The sequence below is a fragment of the Accipiter gentilis genome, chromosome 8, assembly GCF_929443795.1.
Source record: "Accipiter gentilis chromosome 8, bAccGen1.1, whole genome shotgun sequence".
Lineage (NCBI taxonomy): Eukaryota > Metazoa > Chordata > Aves > Accipitriformes > Accipitridae > Astur > Astur gentilis.
In genome coordinates, this window is record NC_064887.1 from 34,915,560 (window position 1) to 34,932,473 (window position 16,914).

The following is a 16,914-nucleotide window of genomic DNA, read 5'->3' on the forward strand; positions in this document are numbered from 1 at the left end:
AGTGTTATCAATCCTCTTTCCAACCCATTTGGGTGTGTCAGGTCTCAAAGGGGATGTCTTGCCCAGCCTGTTCTGTGCCTGCACCCCAAACAGCTCCTGCTGCGGGTCGTCACCGTCTGTAGTTCACATCTGAAATGTCAGAACTTATCTTGGTGGGGGCCTCTTTGGCCAGGGGTCTGCTTCCAAACCAGTGGTACCCCCTGAGAAGAGGAGATATACCTTCTTCTCCCCTTTCCACACTGCTCTGAGTGCATGGTTAGGAAAGAGGCCAAAATCCCATGGGCAGTGCTTAATTTTTCAGCAGTGCCCTCTCTCCCAGGCCATCCCAGCTGAGACGGGTTCTGCTCCAGCAGCATCCTCCCGGCCCAGCTGTAAGGGTCGATGCCTTTGCTGTTGTGAGGTTGCTCTTTCCCATTAACCATCCTGAACGTTGCAGTGCAGGACAGAAGCCTGGCACGAGGGGAAGAAGAGGTGGCCAAGCCCAGGATCCCTGGGAGATGTACTTGTCCTGGATGTGCAGAGAGGGAGATGCAGCCCAAATATCTCAGCCTGGCAGAGGGCTCAAGGCGTCATCAGGTGGCCCATTTTTGGTAGCGTTCCTCACCGCAGCAATCCTAGGCAGGTCCTTACAGAGCAGAGGAGCGCGAGGTGGGGATTCCGTCCTAGCTGCCTCCCTTGGGAAACCCAAACGAACCCCAATGTTGGAAGGCCCAAACAGCTGCCTCTGCTGAGACTCTTTAAACTCCAACCTGGTGGAACTTGCAGCCGCATGTGGGAGAGAGCCAGGGCGGGAGCATGGCATGTACAACTTTTCCTCCCGGTTTTATTTTTTCAGCCAATTCAGCATGCCTTTTGCACCGGTGCATGGTGGGAAAGTGGTCCATCCGCAGAGCCAGACGGAAGCAACTGGGCATCTTCCTTTGACAAGTGACCCTGGCCCACTGCCTTCTATGCAAGATGCTGCCTCCCAATTGCATAGACCTTATGAGCTGGGGATACACAGCCTTCAGGCTATGGGTTAGGTGGCAATGCAAAGCAATACCCAGGCCTGCCCCCCCCCGGGAGGGAAGACGCTACGGAGGCCACAGAGCACTGTGGTGCAAACCACCGTTATCTCAAATAACCCATGGCTTGAGTGCCGTGTATCTGATTTATACCACTCGCACACAGCCCTGGAACCTGTGGGACAAGCTGGGGGCTGCTGGAGGGCTTTAGGAAAGGGGTCGAGACCAGAGGACTCCCAGACTGCTAGCTAGACAGGCGCTTGAGGCCAGCAGCAGAGAGGAGAGGGGTGAGTTGCTTTCTGCCAGCATTCCTGGGTCTGTGTGAGCAGTGCTATAAATCCACATCAGGACAGTCTCTCATGTATGATTTGCCTTGATTAACGGGTTTCCTGTTCTTTTCCTGTTTGTCCGTTTGTTTTTTCTCTCCTGTTTTCCTGTACTATTTTTGTTTGTATGTTTTTCTGCTCTCTGGGAATGCCTCCTCTCTCTCTGCATCTCCCTCCCTCCCCTTCCCCCTTCATGAGCAGTGGCCGAATCCATTACACTGAGATGTATGAAATGCTGACTCTTATGTCACCACCGCTAGGCCTCGGCAAGAGATGTCCTTCCAAAGTGGCCTATAAGGTAGATCAACCCTTCCTTCTACGGGGGCTAGAGCTGAGCAGGAGCCTGAGCTCAAGGGAGCTGCGGGAGGTGGGGCTGGGGGAAGCCGGGGAGGCATTGGGGATATCCAAAGCGTGTTTAGCTCGCTCCTGAGGAGCCTGGTGTGCTCAGAAGCGTCCTGGCCACCCTGGCTGGTCTCCACCGCCCATGCATGTGACGCTGCCGTGGTCACTCACAAGCCCAGGGAGCTCTGGGGTGGAAGACCCCAGTGGAAGAGGAGGGGCAGGGTCAGCAATAGTGTGGAAGCGGGAGGGTTGGAGAACATGAGGTGAGAAGCAGCCCTGTAGCAATTAGGTGAGAAGTCCTTATGAGATCACTGACCCGAGCTTGTCCTCTGGGCTTGGAGCCATCCTTGACCTAGCCAGCACAGAAACAGGGCTAAAGCCCATGGAGATGGGAAGCAGGTGGGCAGCAAGGACATCTTCTGTAGGAGCAGCCCTGCAGCGTGTGAGGAGCCAGGCGCATCGGCGGCACAGGCTATCCCGAGGCTGGCTTGTGCGAGGCAAAGCCAGGTGCCTTCAAAAGATGTCTCTTGAGTTTTACCCCCTTGTTCCTCCTGTGGCGGTGGCTGGCAGTCGGCTCACGGCACAGGCACAGCGTGTAGGCACGGAGCAGGAGCACGGGAAGCCCTGAAGGACATGGGGTGGGAGCTGCATGGCTTTGCAGAGGGCAGCAGCTGCTAGGACAAGACCTGGAGCTACAGAGCAATGTGTTGCTCAGGTCTGGAGCAAACTGAAGCTTTTCTTGGCCATGGGCTGCTGCCCGCAGCCCTTTCAGCAGCATTCAGGGCTAGCAAAGTGGGGATTTCTGCACGCTTGCAAAAGCACCGCCCCCCTCTCCAAGTCTCAAGTATTTGTTCACGCATGCATACATCCACCACCACACTTTTCCAGGAGAAAAAGGGACGCTCGAAGGCAGGGAAAGGACATGAGAAGCCGGGTGAAAAGGAATGGGCAGGGAAGGGATGACCCAAGGTATTCACAAAGCAAACTATACTCTCTGGAAAGTGGATCTGGTCACTTCAGTTTGCACCCCGCCTGCCCAGGGTGGGGAAGGAGCATGGCGTGTCTAACCTGCCTTGATTGCCCTTCTCTCTTTCCTTCTGCACTTTTTCTACCCCTCCTTCCTTTCCCCACCCTTGGATAATTTGGACCCTGTGCATGTGCTGGCAAACTTCATCTCTGAAAGACGCAAAAAGGGAGCGCCAGGATGTAGCATGCTAGAGGAATCCAGCCAACCTGAAGTCCCTGGAGGTTAGGGACCCTCCTCTCCCCTGCCCCAGGTGGGAAGGGTTGAGAGCTGGAAAGCCAAACCACCCGGGAACGGAAACCTGAGCCCCCTCTCCCCTTCCCGAGCATTCCTCATGCCCGCATCCCTGATGGATCAGGCGTGTCTTCCCAAAAGTGCCGGGAGGTGCTGTGGCAGCCCCGGTGCCATGGGGAAGGGGGCTCAGGGGCCGTTCCTGGGGTGCAGGAGGAGCCCTGGAAGGCAGTGAGCCGGTGTCCTGGGGTGGAAGGAGCCGGGGGGGGTGGTGGGGTGATCCTTGCCCTTCTTTTTTGGCTGTGCTGTTTTGACACTCTTTGTTGCTTTTTATTTTTTAATTTTTATTTATTTTTCCCTTTTGTTTAATGTTTAATTTCTTTTCCTCCAGCCTGGTCGATGTGTTTTTCGATATTGTTTTCCGTCCGCTGTTTTCTTCTCTCTCTTGCGCAGAGACTGGTGCTGATGAACATGCCTGTGGCTGAGGACATGACGGTCCATTTTACCTCCACCTTGATGGCGCTGATACGCACAGCCTTGGACATCAAAATTGCCAAAGGTAAGGTCGGTGGGGTGCTGAGGAGACAGAGCCAGGCGGGTTTCATAGTGACCAGCACCCATCTTTTGGGCAGGCTGAGGACATCACAGCCAAATTGAGGTTGGCTGCCCAGAGCCTGGCATGTGGATGGAAATTATTACCTTGAACAGGCCGCTCTCTATAAAAAATCTATTTCTTTAGGGAAGAGGTGGCCAGTTTTCCACTAGAAGCTGCTCCTAGAGAACAGAAACAGCTTGATGTCCACTGTGTAAAGGGGGGGAGAGAGAATTCTCCTTCCTCCCCATATAGAAAACCAAACCAAGGAGGGAAAAGATCACGTGTACTGGGCTTCCTAAGGGCAGGGAACAGACATACCTCTCTCAGAGAAGATAAAATGTTCAGAGCAGGAAAACCTGCTTTGTTGTTGTTGCTGGAAATGCTCTGATTGATCAGATCAAAAACTTTCTGCAGAAACATGCCATTTCCAATGAAACATCCCCTGGGAACAGCTCAGCTGTTGGAAGAAAACCCAACCCAGGGAAAGATATTGGCAAAAGCCCAGTGCTGACACAGCTCCTTGGGTTCAGGCTCCTCTAGATAAAGCAGAGATTTGAACCTGGGTCTCCTACAGCTAGGCAGAGTTGCCCCAGGCTCGGGTGTCTGTGCTTGACATGCGTTGACAGTTCCCTTTGAGCCTGGGTCTTCCTAAGCTCAGCAAGCCCCTTCACCACTGCCCAGAGAGCTCTGCTCTCCTTGCACAGCATCACCAAGTATTTAAGGATTTCAACCAAGTGGAGCTGCTCTTTCACCAGCACATGATCTGCTCACCAGAAAAGAGAAAGTGGGGCAGCAGCAGGTGTGTGTGGGCTGGAGTAGGATTGGAGCCGCAGAGACGGACCCAAGGCAAAGCTTGAAGATGGCAGCTTTGAGTGGGAGGGCAGGGGATGGGGAGATGGAGGCACATATGGATGGAAGGGATGGTAGGAAAGTTTCCCTGCGAGAGCAGGAGACCAGGCTCGCTGATGCAAGCTGGCCCTCCCAGCCCAGAGAGAGATGGTTGCTGCTTGTGAACATCACTTCAAGATGGCAAAGGGGTGTTTTTAGCTGGACCCTGGTGCCAGGTCTTGATGTATGTGGGCCATTTTTTCCCCCCCGCTGTTCAAGGTGGTGCAGATTGGCAGCAGTTAGACTCTGAGCTTCAAAAGGAGATCCTGACCATTTGGCCTCACCTGTCGCAGAAGATGCTTGACCTTTTGGTACCCATGCCAAAAAGTGAGTCTCTGTGGGGGCTGTCACCACTGCCAGGTTTCCAACATACCTGCAGCAGCTTCTTTGCAAAGGGAGGTGGGGACCAGTCAGACCCATCCCCAGCTGGGGGAAGAAGTGGGAAAAGGGGTTGTGTTGCTACAGGCTGGCTTCTGCCTTGCTCTGCCTAGCTGCTTGGGAACCCTCTTGAAAAACACCCTGTTTGCAGTGATCTACTCCTGCCAAGCCCAGAGCCTCCTGTAAATCATCTCTGGAGCATAAAAGGCAGGAGGCTGAGCATCGCTTGCTCCATTAGATATGACGATGTGATGAAGATACGTGTCTTGGTGGTTTATGATGATGCTTTCAAGCTATCTCCATCCATTTTATCTCCATGTGGAGTGTCTGGGTGTTGAACAGAGTTTGAAGGTCATAAGAGTATCCCACAGCAAGGCTCGTCCCGAGATCAGCACTGGTTAACACACAAGTGTCCCCACTTTGTTCCCTCTTATGCTCTCAGCCTCTGACCTGACTGTTGGCAAAATATATGCAGCCATGATGATCATGGACTACTACAAGCAGAGCAAAGCGAAGAAGCAGCGGCAGCAGCTGGAGGAGCAGGTGAGGCTCAGCAAGGGCATGCGGTGAGCAGGACGGGGTTGTTCAGAGCACCCTTGCTGCTTCTTACCACGTCCCAACCAAATGTGCAGCCAGCCACATGGGATGCAGCTGAGGGAATGAGGATGGTGGTACAGGTTGGGCTTTGGTGAATACAAGGCACACGTATGTGCATCCTCAGCCCCCAACAGTGAACACGAGCATGCTGTCACCTTCCTTGCTGTTGTCAAGTGGCAGGGACTTGGTTGGAGAAGCACTGGATGTTCATCTGCATTTCCTACAGGCTCAGGTTCTTCCTTTCCTCAATACAGAAAAACGCCCCCATGTTCCAGCGCATGGAGCCGTCCTCCTTGCCACAGGAAATCATCTCAAATGCAAAGGCTCTGCCTTACCTCCAGCAAGACACGCTCTCGGGCCTGTGAGTATTGCCCTGAGAAGAAGGGAGGTGGTCCTGTCGCTTTTCTGTTCCTGCAGCCCTCGTTTTGTTCTCTGGAGCTGGCACTGGGATGCACAGAGGGTTAAAGAGCTGCTGAGAGCAGGGGAAACACAGTTCAGAGCAGAAAGCTCCCAGCACAAAGCTTTTGCAGGATTCCAGGTAGCTGGTGTGCGTCAGCATCACCAACAGCAGCAACTAAGGGGGATGGCCAGGTGTCTGCATGGATGCTCTTCTTGCAGGACCATCCCAGCACTAAGTGCAAACTCTCTTACCTAGGAGGGTCTGGGATGGACCCGGACCTCGGGAGCAGTTGAGCAGTGGGTCCCTGGGTGGTACAGGGTCCATGGAGGATCCCAGCACCCTGGCTGGTGGGAATGAGATGGTGGGAGTTGCTGGCACAGCACTTGGGATGTCCCCCTGCTGCTGTGGGACCTGGGGCACTGGTGTCCTCTCCTGCCTGGGCACAACTTCAGCTCTCCAAGGAACATGATGTTTGTCCTGGGGGTCTCAATAGCCTGGGGGACAAGCACGGGGGCTCCCCAGCTCTGAGCCGCTGAAGAGGCGATGCCCAGTGATGGCAGCAACTGGCTTGTGGCCTCCCTGAAGCTGGTCCATCTTTGCAGGAGCAGCCGGAGCGGGTTCCCCTCGCTGAGCCCACTCTCACCCCAGGAGATCTTCCAGCTGGCGTGCATGGATCCAGCCCACGGGCAGTTCCAGGAGCACCAGTCTCTGGTAAAGTCACACACTGCCTGGCGGGCACTCGCCCGCGGTCCCAGCAGGGATGCTGGTGGGCGCGGGGAGGAGTGGGGCTGCAGGCATGGTGGTGAAACGCTGCTCCCTGCCCCTCCGCAAGCACAGCGGAGGGATGGCAGCTGCTGGGTCATGCACGGATCCGAAGCAGGGGACAGTCGTCCCCAGGTGTCCCCCAGCTGGGGCTCTGGCCCCTCGCCGCTGTCCGGGCACTGGGGATGCAGCCAGCCCTGGACCAGCCCTGGCCGGTGGGGCCAGGCAGTGGCAAGTGCTTTTGGGGCAAGAGCTGTGACTGGGGTCCGATGTCCTGCAGTAAAATATCCTTCTCTTCACAGGCTGCTCTTTTTTCCACTGAGCGCTCATTTCAGTGGGTTACCCCATGCTGAGTGATGGTATCTGATGTTTTCGGATTCATGTTCATTTTGTTGTCAGTGCTGGTGTCCCCAGTCCCAAACTGAGTTGTCAAACTGTCTCCAACTGGAGCACACCCCTCCGGCCTCACACACATGCCGGCCGGCGGCAGCAGCAGTGTCTGTCTGTGTGTGTGTGTATATATATACATATCTATATATATCTCTCCATGTCTGTGTGTGTGCATTTGCACACCACCCCGACATTTGTCGGATGCAGTGTTGTACCACTGTGCATCTCCAGCCCGGTCCGTGTCCCTGGGGTCTGTAGTACTCTGTGTGAGCTGTGTACTGGGCAGGCAGGCGTCCCCTGCCCCGGCCACCCTGACCATGGCACCATCCTGCCGGTCGGGAGGTGGCAGATGAGACTCCCCCCTCCCCATAAAGTCATCGTCTACCAGATCTCCAGGGTCACTCCCTGCCCATCTCCTTGACACCACGTCCTGTACACAAGAGTCCCCTAAATTGGGAATTAACCAAAGCACAAAGGTGCCGCAGGTGGCATGCTTTCTTTTAATAGGGATGTGCCAGAAAGACTTTAAAGCAGGGTCAGAGAGAAAAATCCCATATGTTTGTCCCCTTCTGGCAAAAGGAGGAGTTAAAGCCGGGGCAGTCAGGGCATCACCAGATCTAGGCAGGGTTTCCACTGCCACTGAAGAGGTGCAAGATGAATTGGCCATCAGGCAAGCCTGAAGCACCACATCTGGGCTCACCTGCAATGGATTGTGAATCGGAGATTATTTTCCGGTGGCGACATGATGGATGATATGTTTTAGACTCCCTTTTTGGCCCACTTAAATTCTGCCCCCGGTTGAGCAAACAGGGCTGTCCTCTGCAAACGGGGCAGAAGCAGCGCGCTGCCCTGCTCCAACCCCATCCCAAGAGCTTGGCTGTGTGTTTATTTCCAGGAGCCAGAGGTTAGGGAGTTTCAAAGAGTGCAGCCCTCTAACCGTGGCAGCTACCTTCCCGTGGACACTCAGGACCATGCTGTCTCTGGGAGGGCCTCCTCCATGCCTCGTCTCACTGTGGATCCCCAGGTAAAACCAAGCAAAGCCCCCACGGGTGCCGGGTCCAAGCAAAGCCTACCAGGTAACACTGGGGCTTCTCTCTGCACTGAGCAAGTCCCATGGCTTCCCCAGTGCCCCGATACAGGAGCATCTCCCCATCTTTGGGGAGAGCTTTGCACAAGTAGGAGAGCTGCTCTTCCCCTACATGGGGGGCACCAGCAGTGGAGAGCAACCAGGGGAATCGATCTCCTGGCTCATGTGGGAGGTCCACGGCGGAGCAGGGCCATGCTGGGAGGTTGCAGGGTCCCCCCGCAATGGGACACCCCTCCTTTCCTCCAGCCTCAGGTGCTGGCTGAGGTCCGAGGAGTCCCAGCCCGACTGTCAGATGATCTCCCAGGTGATGAAATGCCTTTTCCTTCCTTTTCTGTTGTCCCAACGCACACGCTTCTCCGTCTGTCCAGGGGAACCCAGGCCACATCTCACCTCCTCGTTTGTCTGCCTGGTTTCTCTGTTGTTCTGTCTTGTACTCAGCCTCCACCAAGACACAGACACTCTTATGGGGTTCGGTTTTGCTGTGAAGTCTCTGAGTCTGCTTTCTCACAGAGGTCCGGGTGCTGGTGTGACACGTTGTGGCACTTTGGTGGGGTGTGAAGAGGAAGGGAGGCTTTGCCTCATGGGCTTTATTGACCATTTGGCAGCAGGGGAGATGATCAGAAGGAGAGGATGGGAGAAGAAAGGGTACAGTGTGAGGAGAGGAGACAGGGAGAATGGCCCAAGGCTGCAGAGGAAAAAGCTGCTAGAATAAAGCAAAGGCAAATATAGGAGGGGGTGATGTTTTCCACAAAACATGTGAGAAGACAAGCTAGAAGGAGGGGAGAAAGTAAAAAGGAGAAGCACGGAATGGAGATAGGAAACGAGAGGGACAATAAGACAACAGCATGAGTGGGGAGAGAGGGAATGAGTGCCAAGGAATGGAATGTGGGAATAAAGGAGGACCAAGGAGGACCAGTGCTGCCACTGGAAAAGTGGCAGCAGCCAGGAAAATAAACACCAAGTGAGGGGCACTGGAGGATCCCCCCTGTCTCAATGATTTCTTCTTTGATGTCTCCGTTTGCTCCACTCCAGTCCTGTTGTCAAGGTGGGGAGGGCTGCTGAGACAGCCTGGGGGCCGATGGCCTGGTACCCTCGGTGTCCCCACACGCGGGACAGGGTGCTGCTGCTCTTCCCCTGCCATGCAGCACCTTGGCTTGAATCACAGTCGCTGGCTTTGCTTGTGGAGCACCGTTCCCAGCTGGCTGGGGCAGAGGAGCTCGAAAGCACAAAAGCTAAACCCCACTTTCCTCCCACCCTGATTTGTGCAGAGATTATCTGGGGGGGGGGGGGGGGGGCTGTGCTTGGGCTGGCCATCCCCCCACCCTGAATCTCCCCATCCAGGAGGCTGGCATGCCAGTGAGAAACCAGTAATTGCTTGACCGCCGTCCCCCCCAGCCCTGCCCAGAGCTAACTCGCTCCCCGGGCTGCCGGGGTTGCTTGCAGGTGGTGACAGACACCAGCTCGATGCGGCGATCGTTTTCCACCATCCGGGACAAGCGCACCAACAGTTCCTGGCTGGATGAGTTTTCCATGGAGCGTAGCAGCGACAACACCTACAAGTCCCGCCGGCGCAGCTACCACTCCTCGCTCCAGCTCTCCGCCCGGCGCCTCAACGCTGACTCGGGTGAGCAAGGGTGGGTGGCCCCATCCCACACCAATGCCAAAACCCCCCCCCAGCCGAGTGTCCCCGGCTCCTAAGGAGGGAACGGTGAGGACTGACAGGGATGTCCTGTAGGCCACCGGTCCGACGGGCATCGCTCGGGCGGCAGGGAGCGGGGCCGATCCAAAGAGCGCAAGCACTTGCTGTCCCCTGATATCTCCCGCTGCAACTCGGAGGAGAGGAGTCCCCAGGCGCACGACGACTCGCCGGAGCGGCGGCGCGAGTCCCGGTCACCCAGCGAGGGCAGGTCACAGACACCCAACAGGCAGGTGGGTGACAAAAACCCCTTCCTAAGCACAAAAGGGGATGTAGAAAAAGCTCCTTGCTAAAACTGGGAAGATAAGCCCCAACTCCAGGAGCTCTGCACTGTCTCTCCTCCCTACGGTGGCATCTCCGTGTTCCCTGTGAGCTGAGCAGGTTGGGGCTGCTCGGGCACCCTGCAGAGCATTTGGGGAGAGGGGTGGATCTCCACACCGATCCTCTCACCACTGGCAGCCGCTCCCTGCCAAGGTCGAGGTGTCCCAGCTACACAAGCCTGGAGATGCCAGTGCTTGAGCGTGCTTGAAGCCCACGGAGATGCTGCCCGTAGAGACCAGCAGCTGGCGAGCCATTAGCTCTTACCGCAGCGGGTTTGTGGGTGCTCTTTACTTTTGACGACCAAGAGCAGACACCATCCTCATCCCTGCAGCAGACCCCGAGGCAGGGATGGGGCAGGCAAGGGTGCAGCGGGGCCTCATCCAAGCAGGAGGATGCTCCGGGGAGCCCAGGCTCGGGGTGGAGGGCAGTGGGTGCACAGCGCTGCCCGTCGCCCCTGTATTCCCCAGCGTGTCTTGGTGCGTTGCAGGGAACGGGCTCCCTGAGCGAAAGCTCCATCCCCTCCATCTCGGACACCAGCACCCCCCGGCGAGGCCGCCGCCAGCTCCCGCCGGTGCCCCCCAAGCCGCGTCCCCTCCTTTCGTACGCCTCCATGCTGCGGCACGCCGGAGACACCTCGCCGCCCGCCGAGGAGAGCGAGGGGGGGTCTCCGCTCCTCTCCTCCACCCTGGAGCCCAACGCCGCCGGCCTGACCGAGTCTTCCAGCTCCCCGGCGGGGAAGCAGAGCCGACAGTCCACCCCACAACGTTACATCTCGGAGCCCTACCTGGCCCTGCACGACGACTCGCACGCCTCAGACTGCGGTGAGGAGGAGACGCTCACCTTCGAGGCGGCCGTCGCCACCAGCCTCGGCCGCTCCAACACCATCGGCTCGGCCCCGCCGCTGCGGCACAGCTGGCAGATGCCCAACGGGCACTACCGGCGGCGGAGGCGAGGGGCAGGGCAGGGCGTGATGTGCGGGGCCAGCATCGACGTGCTCAGCGACACCGAGGAAGACGACAAGTGCTAGAAGCTGCCCCCCGGCCCCCCGCCCCATCTCAGCTCCCCCCCAGCCTCGCCGCCGCCCTGCCCCTCTCCAATGCATGCTCTTCGCCACGCCTGGGAATGAAACAAAACCAAAACCAAATGCAGGGGAAAAGGAGAAAACCAAACCGACCGGAACGGAGGGGGAAAAAAAAAAAAAAAAAAAAAAAAAAAGAAAAAAAAAAGTCTTTGTGCAAAAAAAAAATTAAAATCTGTCGACTTTCATTTATTATTATCACTTTTTTTTTCTGCACAGAGAAGCATTTGATGGGCGGCGGAGCGGCCCGGCCGAGCGCGCGTGCTGGGGGGCGAGTGAGAGCCCCCCCGGACGCGGCCCCGCTCCCGGCCCCGAGCGGGACCCCCGGGAAGGCTCATCCTGATGGTTTTCTGCTCCCCGAGGCCGGAGAGTCCCAGCGAGGGGGTACCAGGGGCCCCCTTTGCTCTGTCGCTCGGGCTCGTGCTGCTGTGGCTTTGAATTTCCTTCCCCGAGGGTCTCATCCAGCCCGGAAAAGGGGCGAGGTGTGATGGCGGGGTGTGGGGGGCCGAGGGGTCGGGGTGCACCAGGCAGACCAGAGTGGCTCTGCCTGCCGGGATGGGGCAAAACCGAAGCCAACTGGTTTGGACTGGGGCAGGTGGGAGCAGGGCGGGGGGACCGAGTGCTGCCAAATGTATCCTGTCTCCCACCAACATATATTTATTTATATACGGAGAACTCTAGGTGTGCCTGTGTGTGTATATACGGTATGTGTGTGTATATATATTTATATGCTGTATATATAAAGATATACACATACATGGATTTGTTTTAGTCATCTGACAATGCTGGGGAGCCCCTTGGGGTTTTTACTACCCACACCCTGTTTGGCGGGGGCAGGGCCAAGCCTCCCCAGGGTGGGGGGCTGCTGTGCACCCGTCGCTGTAGCAGAGCATTGGGAACGTCACCCCGCTCCCCTCGCCCCGTCCCAGATGTTTCCAGCGGTGGGAATTGCATTTTCTCCATTAGAGGTGGCTGTGGCGAGGGGTCTTCGGGCAGCTCTGCTGCCAGCTGTGCAGAGCGGTGCCCGCAGGAGTGGGATGCCCAAGGGACGAGGATGGGGCTGGGGCTATGGCTTGCTCAGCACTGAGGGGGTGACGACAAACCTCTCAGAGGCCTCTTTGCTGTGTTTTCCCAGGAAAAGAAGATTCCCATGTCCACAGGGGAGAGAAGATGTTGTGCGTGCGTGCGTGACGGTACCCTAAGATCTGTTCTCCCGGCAGAGGAGCCCGGCTTCGGCACCTCCCCTGCCTCAGTTTCCCCTGCAGCCGTGGCCCCCGCTCGCTCCCGGGGGTGTCTGGGTTTGCAAACCCCATGGCCTCACCACAGGGGCACGTGGGTGTCCAAGAGCCAGCAGGGCTTTGGGAGAGGAGCACGGTCCAGGGGGTGAGCAAGGTGGCTCATGTCTCCTGCAAATACGGAAAATGCAGTACAGGGCCACCTTCCAGCGCTGGTCATTGATTAAGCTGGTGATTATGTGCTGTCAGCTCTAACGATCTGCACGCACCCTTGGATGTGGGTGCAATGCTTTGCCCGTCAGCCCGGGGAGATGCTGGTGGCCTTATGGTGATGGGTGGCTCACCCTGGCGATCACCGGCATGTTTCTGCTGTAAGTTGTGTCCATCGTCAGCCTGAGCGTGGTTCTGGGGAGCCGGAGGGTGCTGTGCCTTTGGAGCCTCAGGGAAGGGCTTGCTCCATGGGCCGGAGGTCTGGTCGGTGTGGTTGGACCAGGCATGGCCATGTGTGCGGAGACGGGACGTGGCCTTCAGCCCGCTGGGCTGGGCAGGGGGAGGCGGCACAGCCCTTGTCCTGCCCTTCCTCCTGCCCATGGCTTTGCTCTGCTGCGGGTTGTTGTGGTCGGGGTCCTCGGGGCTGTTCCCTAGCCCCTCTGGCTGGCTGAGCAGCAGCTCTGGCGAGGCTCTGCTTTGGTCCTGGGTAACTCGTGTTTTTTCTCAGCCAAAAGATGCTACGGGCACAAACTGCCCCGCTCCTGCATGTGCAGATCAGCCCCTGCCCCGATCACTTTGTGAGCTTCCCCAGAGGAGCTCTGCTTTGCAAGAAGCAGATCCCACCAGCTCCAAAGGCTCCCTGCTCCTGGGCTCGGTCCTGGACCAAACCCCCTCTTTCTAATGGTCAAGCTGCCCTCTGCGCACCCAAGGAGCAGGTTTTGCTTAGTGGCCCAAAACCTCCTACTGCCTTGATCGGTCCTTGCCGGTGGGTGGCACCTCTGCTGTCCCTGCTCGCCCCGTGCTTCCTGAACAGATACTTCCAGCTGCCAAAGGATCCAAAAATTTCCCAGGAAGCCTTCTCCTTCGCTCTGGCTCAGCCTCTGCATCCCCCGTCTAGGTGCTTGGGGGCAAGCTGTGCCCCGTGCAGCTGTGGGGAAGGTGCCTGCTGCTGGCTGGTGTCATGGGCATCTCCTGTCCCCTTTTGGGCATCGCCTGTTCCCTTCCAGCCATCCGTGAGCAGTTCATGGCTTCAACCTGAAGTTGCTGGAGCATTGCTCCCTGTACTGCAGTTTGGGGGACCCAGGCCTGACGGGCAGCGTGGGACCGCGTCGGGGCCAAGGCCAGGGATGCGGTGATGCTGGGGGCTGGGGGGACGCGATGCCGTACATGCTCTAAATATAGGTGCTGGCATCGTCTACTTCTAAATGCAGAAAGGTGTCTGACAATACTCTGGGCTCTGAGTAACAGCCCACGGGGAGGAGAGGAGGCGGCTTTTTGTGTCTGTGCCTGTTAGGTGGAAGGGAGGGAGGGATGCTCCTGAAGCGGGGGCATGTTTCTTGCGGATTTCAAGCTTTGGGCATTTTTCTTTCCTCTGCCCCAGTATGTGGCCAGCAAGTGGTGTGCAGCAATGATCAGCAGTAGAGGTACAGGCTGGGGCAGAGCCCCTCGGGGTGCACCTGAACATGGCAAGGGGCTGCAGTGTCTGAATCTGAGCTTTTTGGCATATAAGACCTGTGTTTTATTAACATACAGAAGCCGTATGAAGCAAACCAGACCCCCTTTTTTTTCCCGGGGGGGGGGGGGGGGGGCAAAAATGGCCTGCTCCTGTCTCTCCTGCAATAGCAGCAGTCCTGCTCCCACAGTGGGAGGGCAGGCAGGGACCCGTGGTGACAAGGTGGCACCTCCAAAGCACGTCTCTGAAACCAAAAACAACCCCCAGGAGAACTGCATAAAAGACTACACTGAGAGGGGAGGAAAAACAGTCCCGAGGAGCCGTTGCAGCCTGTGTCTCACTTTTCAAGGCACTGGACTTGCTTTGCTGCTGTATGATCTCTCGTCCGTGGCTTTTTGGACACCTCCTTCACCTCCAGGACACCAGGGATCTGTCACTGTGCTCGCTGTTGGTGGCTGCTGGCTGGGCTTGACCATGGGAGGGAGGATGAGAAAAGGGGGGAATGTTTCAACCTCTGCCTGCACAGGACAAGCCCCTGCCCAGGCATGAATTCACCAGTAGCATACAACTAGTTTCCAGTTTGGTGCTGGGACTGGGCTTGAAGCCCTGCAAAGCCCCTGGAGGGACCGCGGAGGGTATATGGGGAGATGAGACAGCCCCGGAGCACAAAGCCCCGCTGTCGCCTCCAGGCTGGCTGTCCCAGCCCCATCCTCCTGTCCTCCCATGAGGCCTCAGAGAGCAGAGCCCACCGGTGTGGGGCTGAGGGAGAGTGGGTGGGAGATGCTCTGCCTTCATCCCCCAGGCACTGGGGTGGGATGTTGTAACATAACACGCTTCTTTGGACCCAAACAGGGAACTGAACCACCTGACAGCGACGTACAACTTCAATGTTTTTTGTCAAAAGAAAAGAAAAATAAAAACCTTGTTGTAAAGAACTGCTGCAGACCCCGTTTCGTCGGCACTCCTTCCCCGTGCTGGGGCCACGGGGACCCCAGGTAAAATGCTGGATCCCTGCAAATGGTCCGCGTGGCAGGGAGGGGGTTGGCACACAGCCTGTGCTGGGCAGCCCCATCACATGGGATGGGGCGTTCCCCAGCGTGGGTACAGGGGTCATCCCCTGCCAGTGCTGCCCTGGCATCCTGGTGGTCCCCAGGCAGGGTGGGGGGCTGTGAAGGAGAAAGGCAGGGAGCAAGTGTGGAAAGGGTTGGCATCCCGAGGGAGCTGTGGCTTGTGCCTGCCTGCTTCCAGACACACTGGCTGGGGGGTACTGGGGGGCTGGGAGCACCAGGGGGGGGCCAGGAGCCTGAGGAGCTGTTAACAGCAGCACTGCAACAAAATGGCCTGGGGCAGCGCATATTGCTGGAGAAATGCAAGGGAGCACCAGCCTGTAAACCGAGGGCTTGGAAAACCTGCTGGGGTCTAGGGGTTTGGGGGACTCAAACAGCTTGGCCACTCCTCCACGCCTGCGCCTGGGAGATGTCAAGCGGATTCAGAAGCTGTTGCCTGGTCCAAAGCTCACTGGTGAGTTGTCAAGCAAAGATGCTGAAGTCAGTTATATTTCTTTTTTGCAGAGCTGTTTAAAGCACAAAAAGTTCAGCAGTCAGAGGCGAGTCAGCAGCCTGTGGCAGTCTGCAGGCTGAGCACGGGTGACAGGGATACTTTATGGCTTTTCGACAGAACTCTTTTTCTTTCCTGGTGATGGGCAGGTGCTGTGCCAAGAACAGCTCAGGGAAGGATGAAGGCAATTGCTCTGCTCATCTGGACCACTCTGAGCCGAGCTTACCCTGCGTGTCTCGCTCACGTTGCTGCCCCTCTCTGCATGGTGCCACCAAGGACCAAGCCCAAACGTCATGACCTATAGGAACTGGCTTTATGTTGCCCTTCACTTTGTGGATCTTTCCCTTTATTTCCTAAATGCTGTCAGGTTTGGTTTTCAATTCTTTGGCTCATGAAGTGCTAAAAAGCTGTTTTCAGCAGAAGTGTACAGTTCCATAGGGACATCACCCTGGAGATGGCCCAGCTTTGAGGGCACTTGCCCAGGCTATGGATGCTGTGACAGCCAGGGGCTGGAGGCAAAGCCCAGCATTTTTCAGGCTGGGAAGCACTTTCCCATTTTACAGCCAAAAAAGTGATCTGCATCCCTGACTGTGGGGAAGGCTCTGCAGGGTAGTGATGCCTTCTTCATCGCTGAGGGCTTTGCACCAGCGCTGGAAGCAGTTTAAAGAGAGGACCTCCTCCTGTGTGGGCCAGAAGTCCTGCATTAACATTTTTCGAAGTGAGTGTCTTAGGCATGAACTGCCCCAAAGACTTTGAAAGCGGGGCTGAGTGTGCAGGTCTTTGATGGACATCCCATGGAGCCCTGCCTGGGAGGCTGGTGCCAGGATGAGTGATGGATGTAGCTAGCCGAGTGCTTAACCCCCTCTGCCACCTTTTCCCAAATCCCCCCAACATATCTGGGGCTGTGAAAAAGATACCCAGAGCAACTCAGGGATGGCAGAGCTTCACCCCAGCAAGGGAAACTGGTGCTGCAAAATGAGGAGCCTTTGCCGTCGGAGAGCCAGCGCTCTGCCTGGCAGGCGCAGAGGCTAAAAAAAGCCCCTTGACAAATGGAACAGAAAGGTTAAAATTATCTGTACATCATCTGAATAACAATGGCAATGCAGATTGTACCTGCTTATAATAGCTCCAGGAGACAGGGGATAAATTGGGAACAAAAGTACCCCAGAAACAGATGCTGTTGGCGTGTGGCTGGCAGAAGTGCTGGGGCTGCTCCTCCTCACTGGGGCTTGGGGAGCTGCGAGGAACGGGGCCACCAGAAGCACCAAAACGTGGCCTGTGTGTGTTCTCCTCACCTTGCCCATGGGTGCTCCAGGGCCCTTCCAGCCTTGGGTCCCAGT

General features: G+C 56.9%; 1 protein-coding gene across 1 annotated transcript in view; it reads left to right on the plus strand.

The window, feature by feature from the left end:
- The window catches only part of CACNA1E (calcium voltage-gated channel subunit alpha1 E), a 97,266-nt gene extending 86,063 nt beyond the window's left edge, over positions 1-11,203 (plus strand). The window contains exons 38-46 of the mRNA XM_049809146.1: positions 3,381-3,486; positions 4,630-4,737; positions 5,231-5,331; positions 5,640-5,746; positions 6,388-6,496; positions 7,833-7,961; positions 9,468-9,648; positions 9,760-9,953; positions 10,529-11,203. Of these exons, the coding sequence (XP_049665103.1) occupies positions 3,381-3,486; positions 4,630-4,737; positions 5,231-5,331; positions 5,640-5,746; positions 6,388-6,496; positions 7,833-7,961; positions 9,468-9,648; positions 9,760-9,953; positions 10,529-11,068 (1,575 nt within the window). The 3' untranslated portion in view covers positions 11,069-11,203. The remainder of the gene's footprint in view (positions 1-3,380; positions 3,487-4,629; positions 4,738-5,230; positions 5,332-5,639; positions 5,747-6,387; positions 6,497-7,832; positions 7,962-9,467; positions 9,649-9,759; positions 9,954-10,528) is intronic.
- Positions 11,204-16,914: the final 5,711 nt, after the last annotated feature.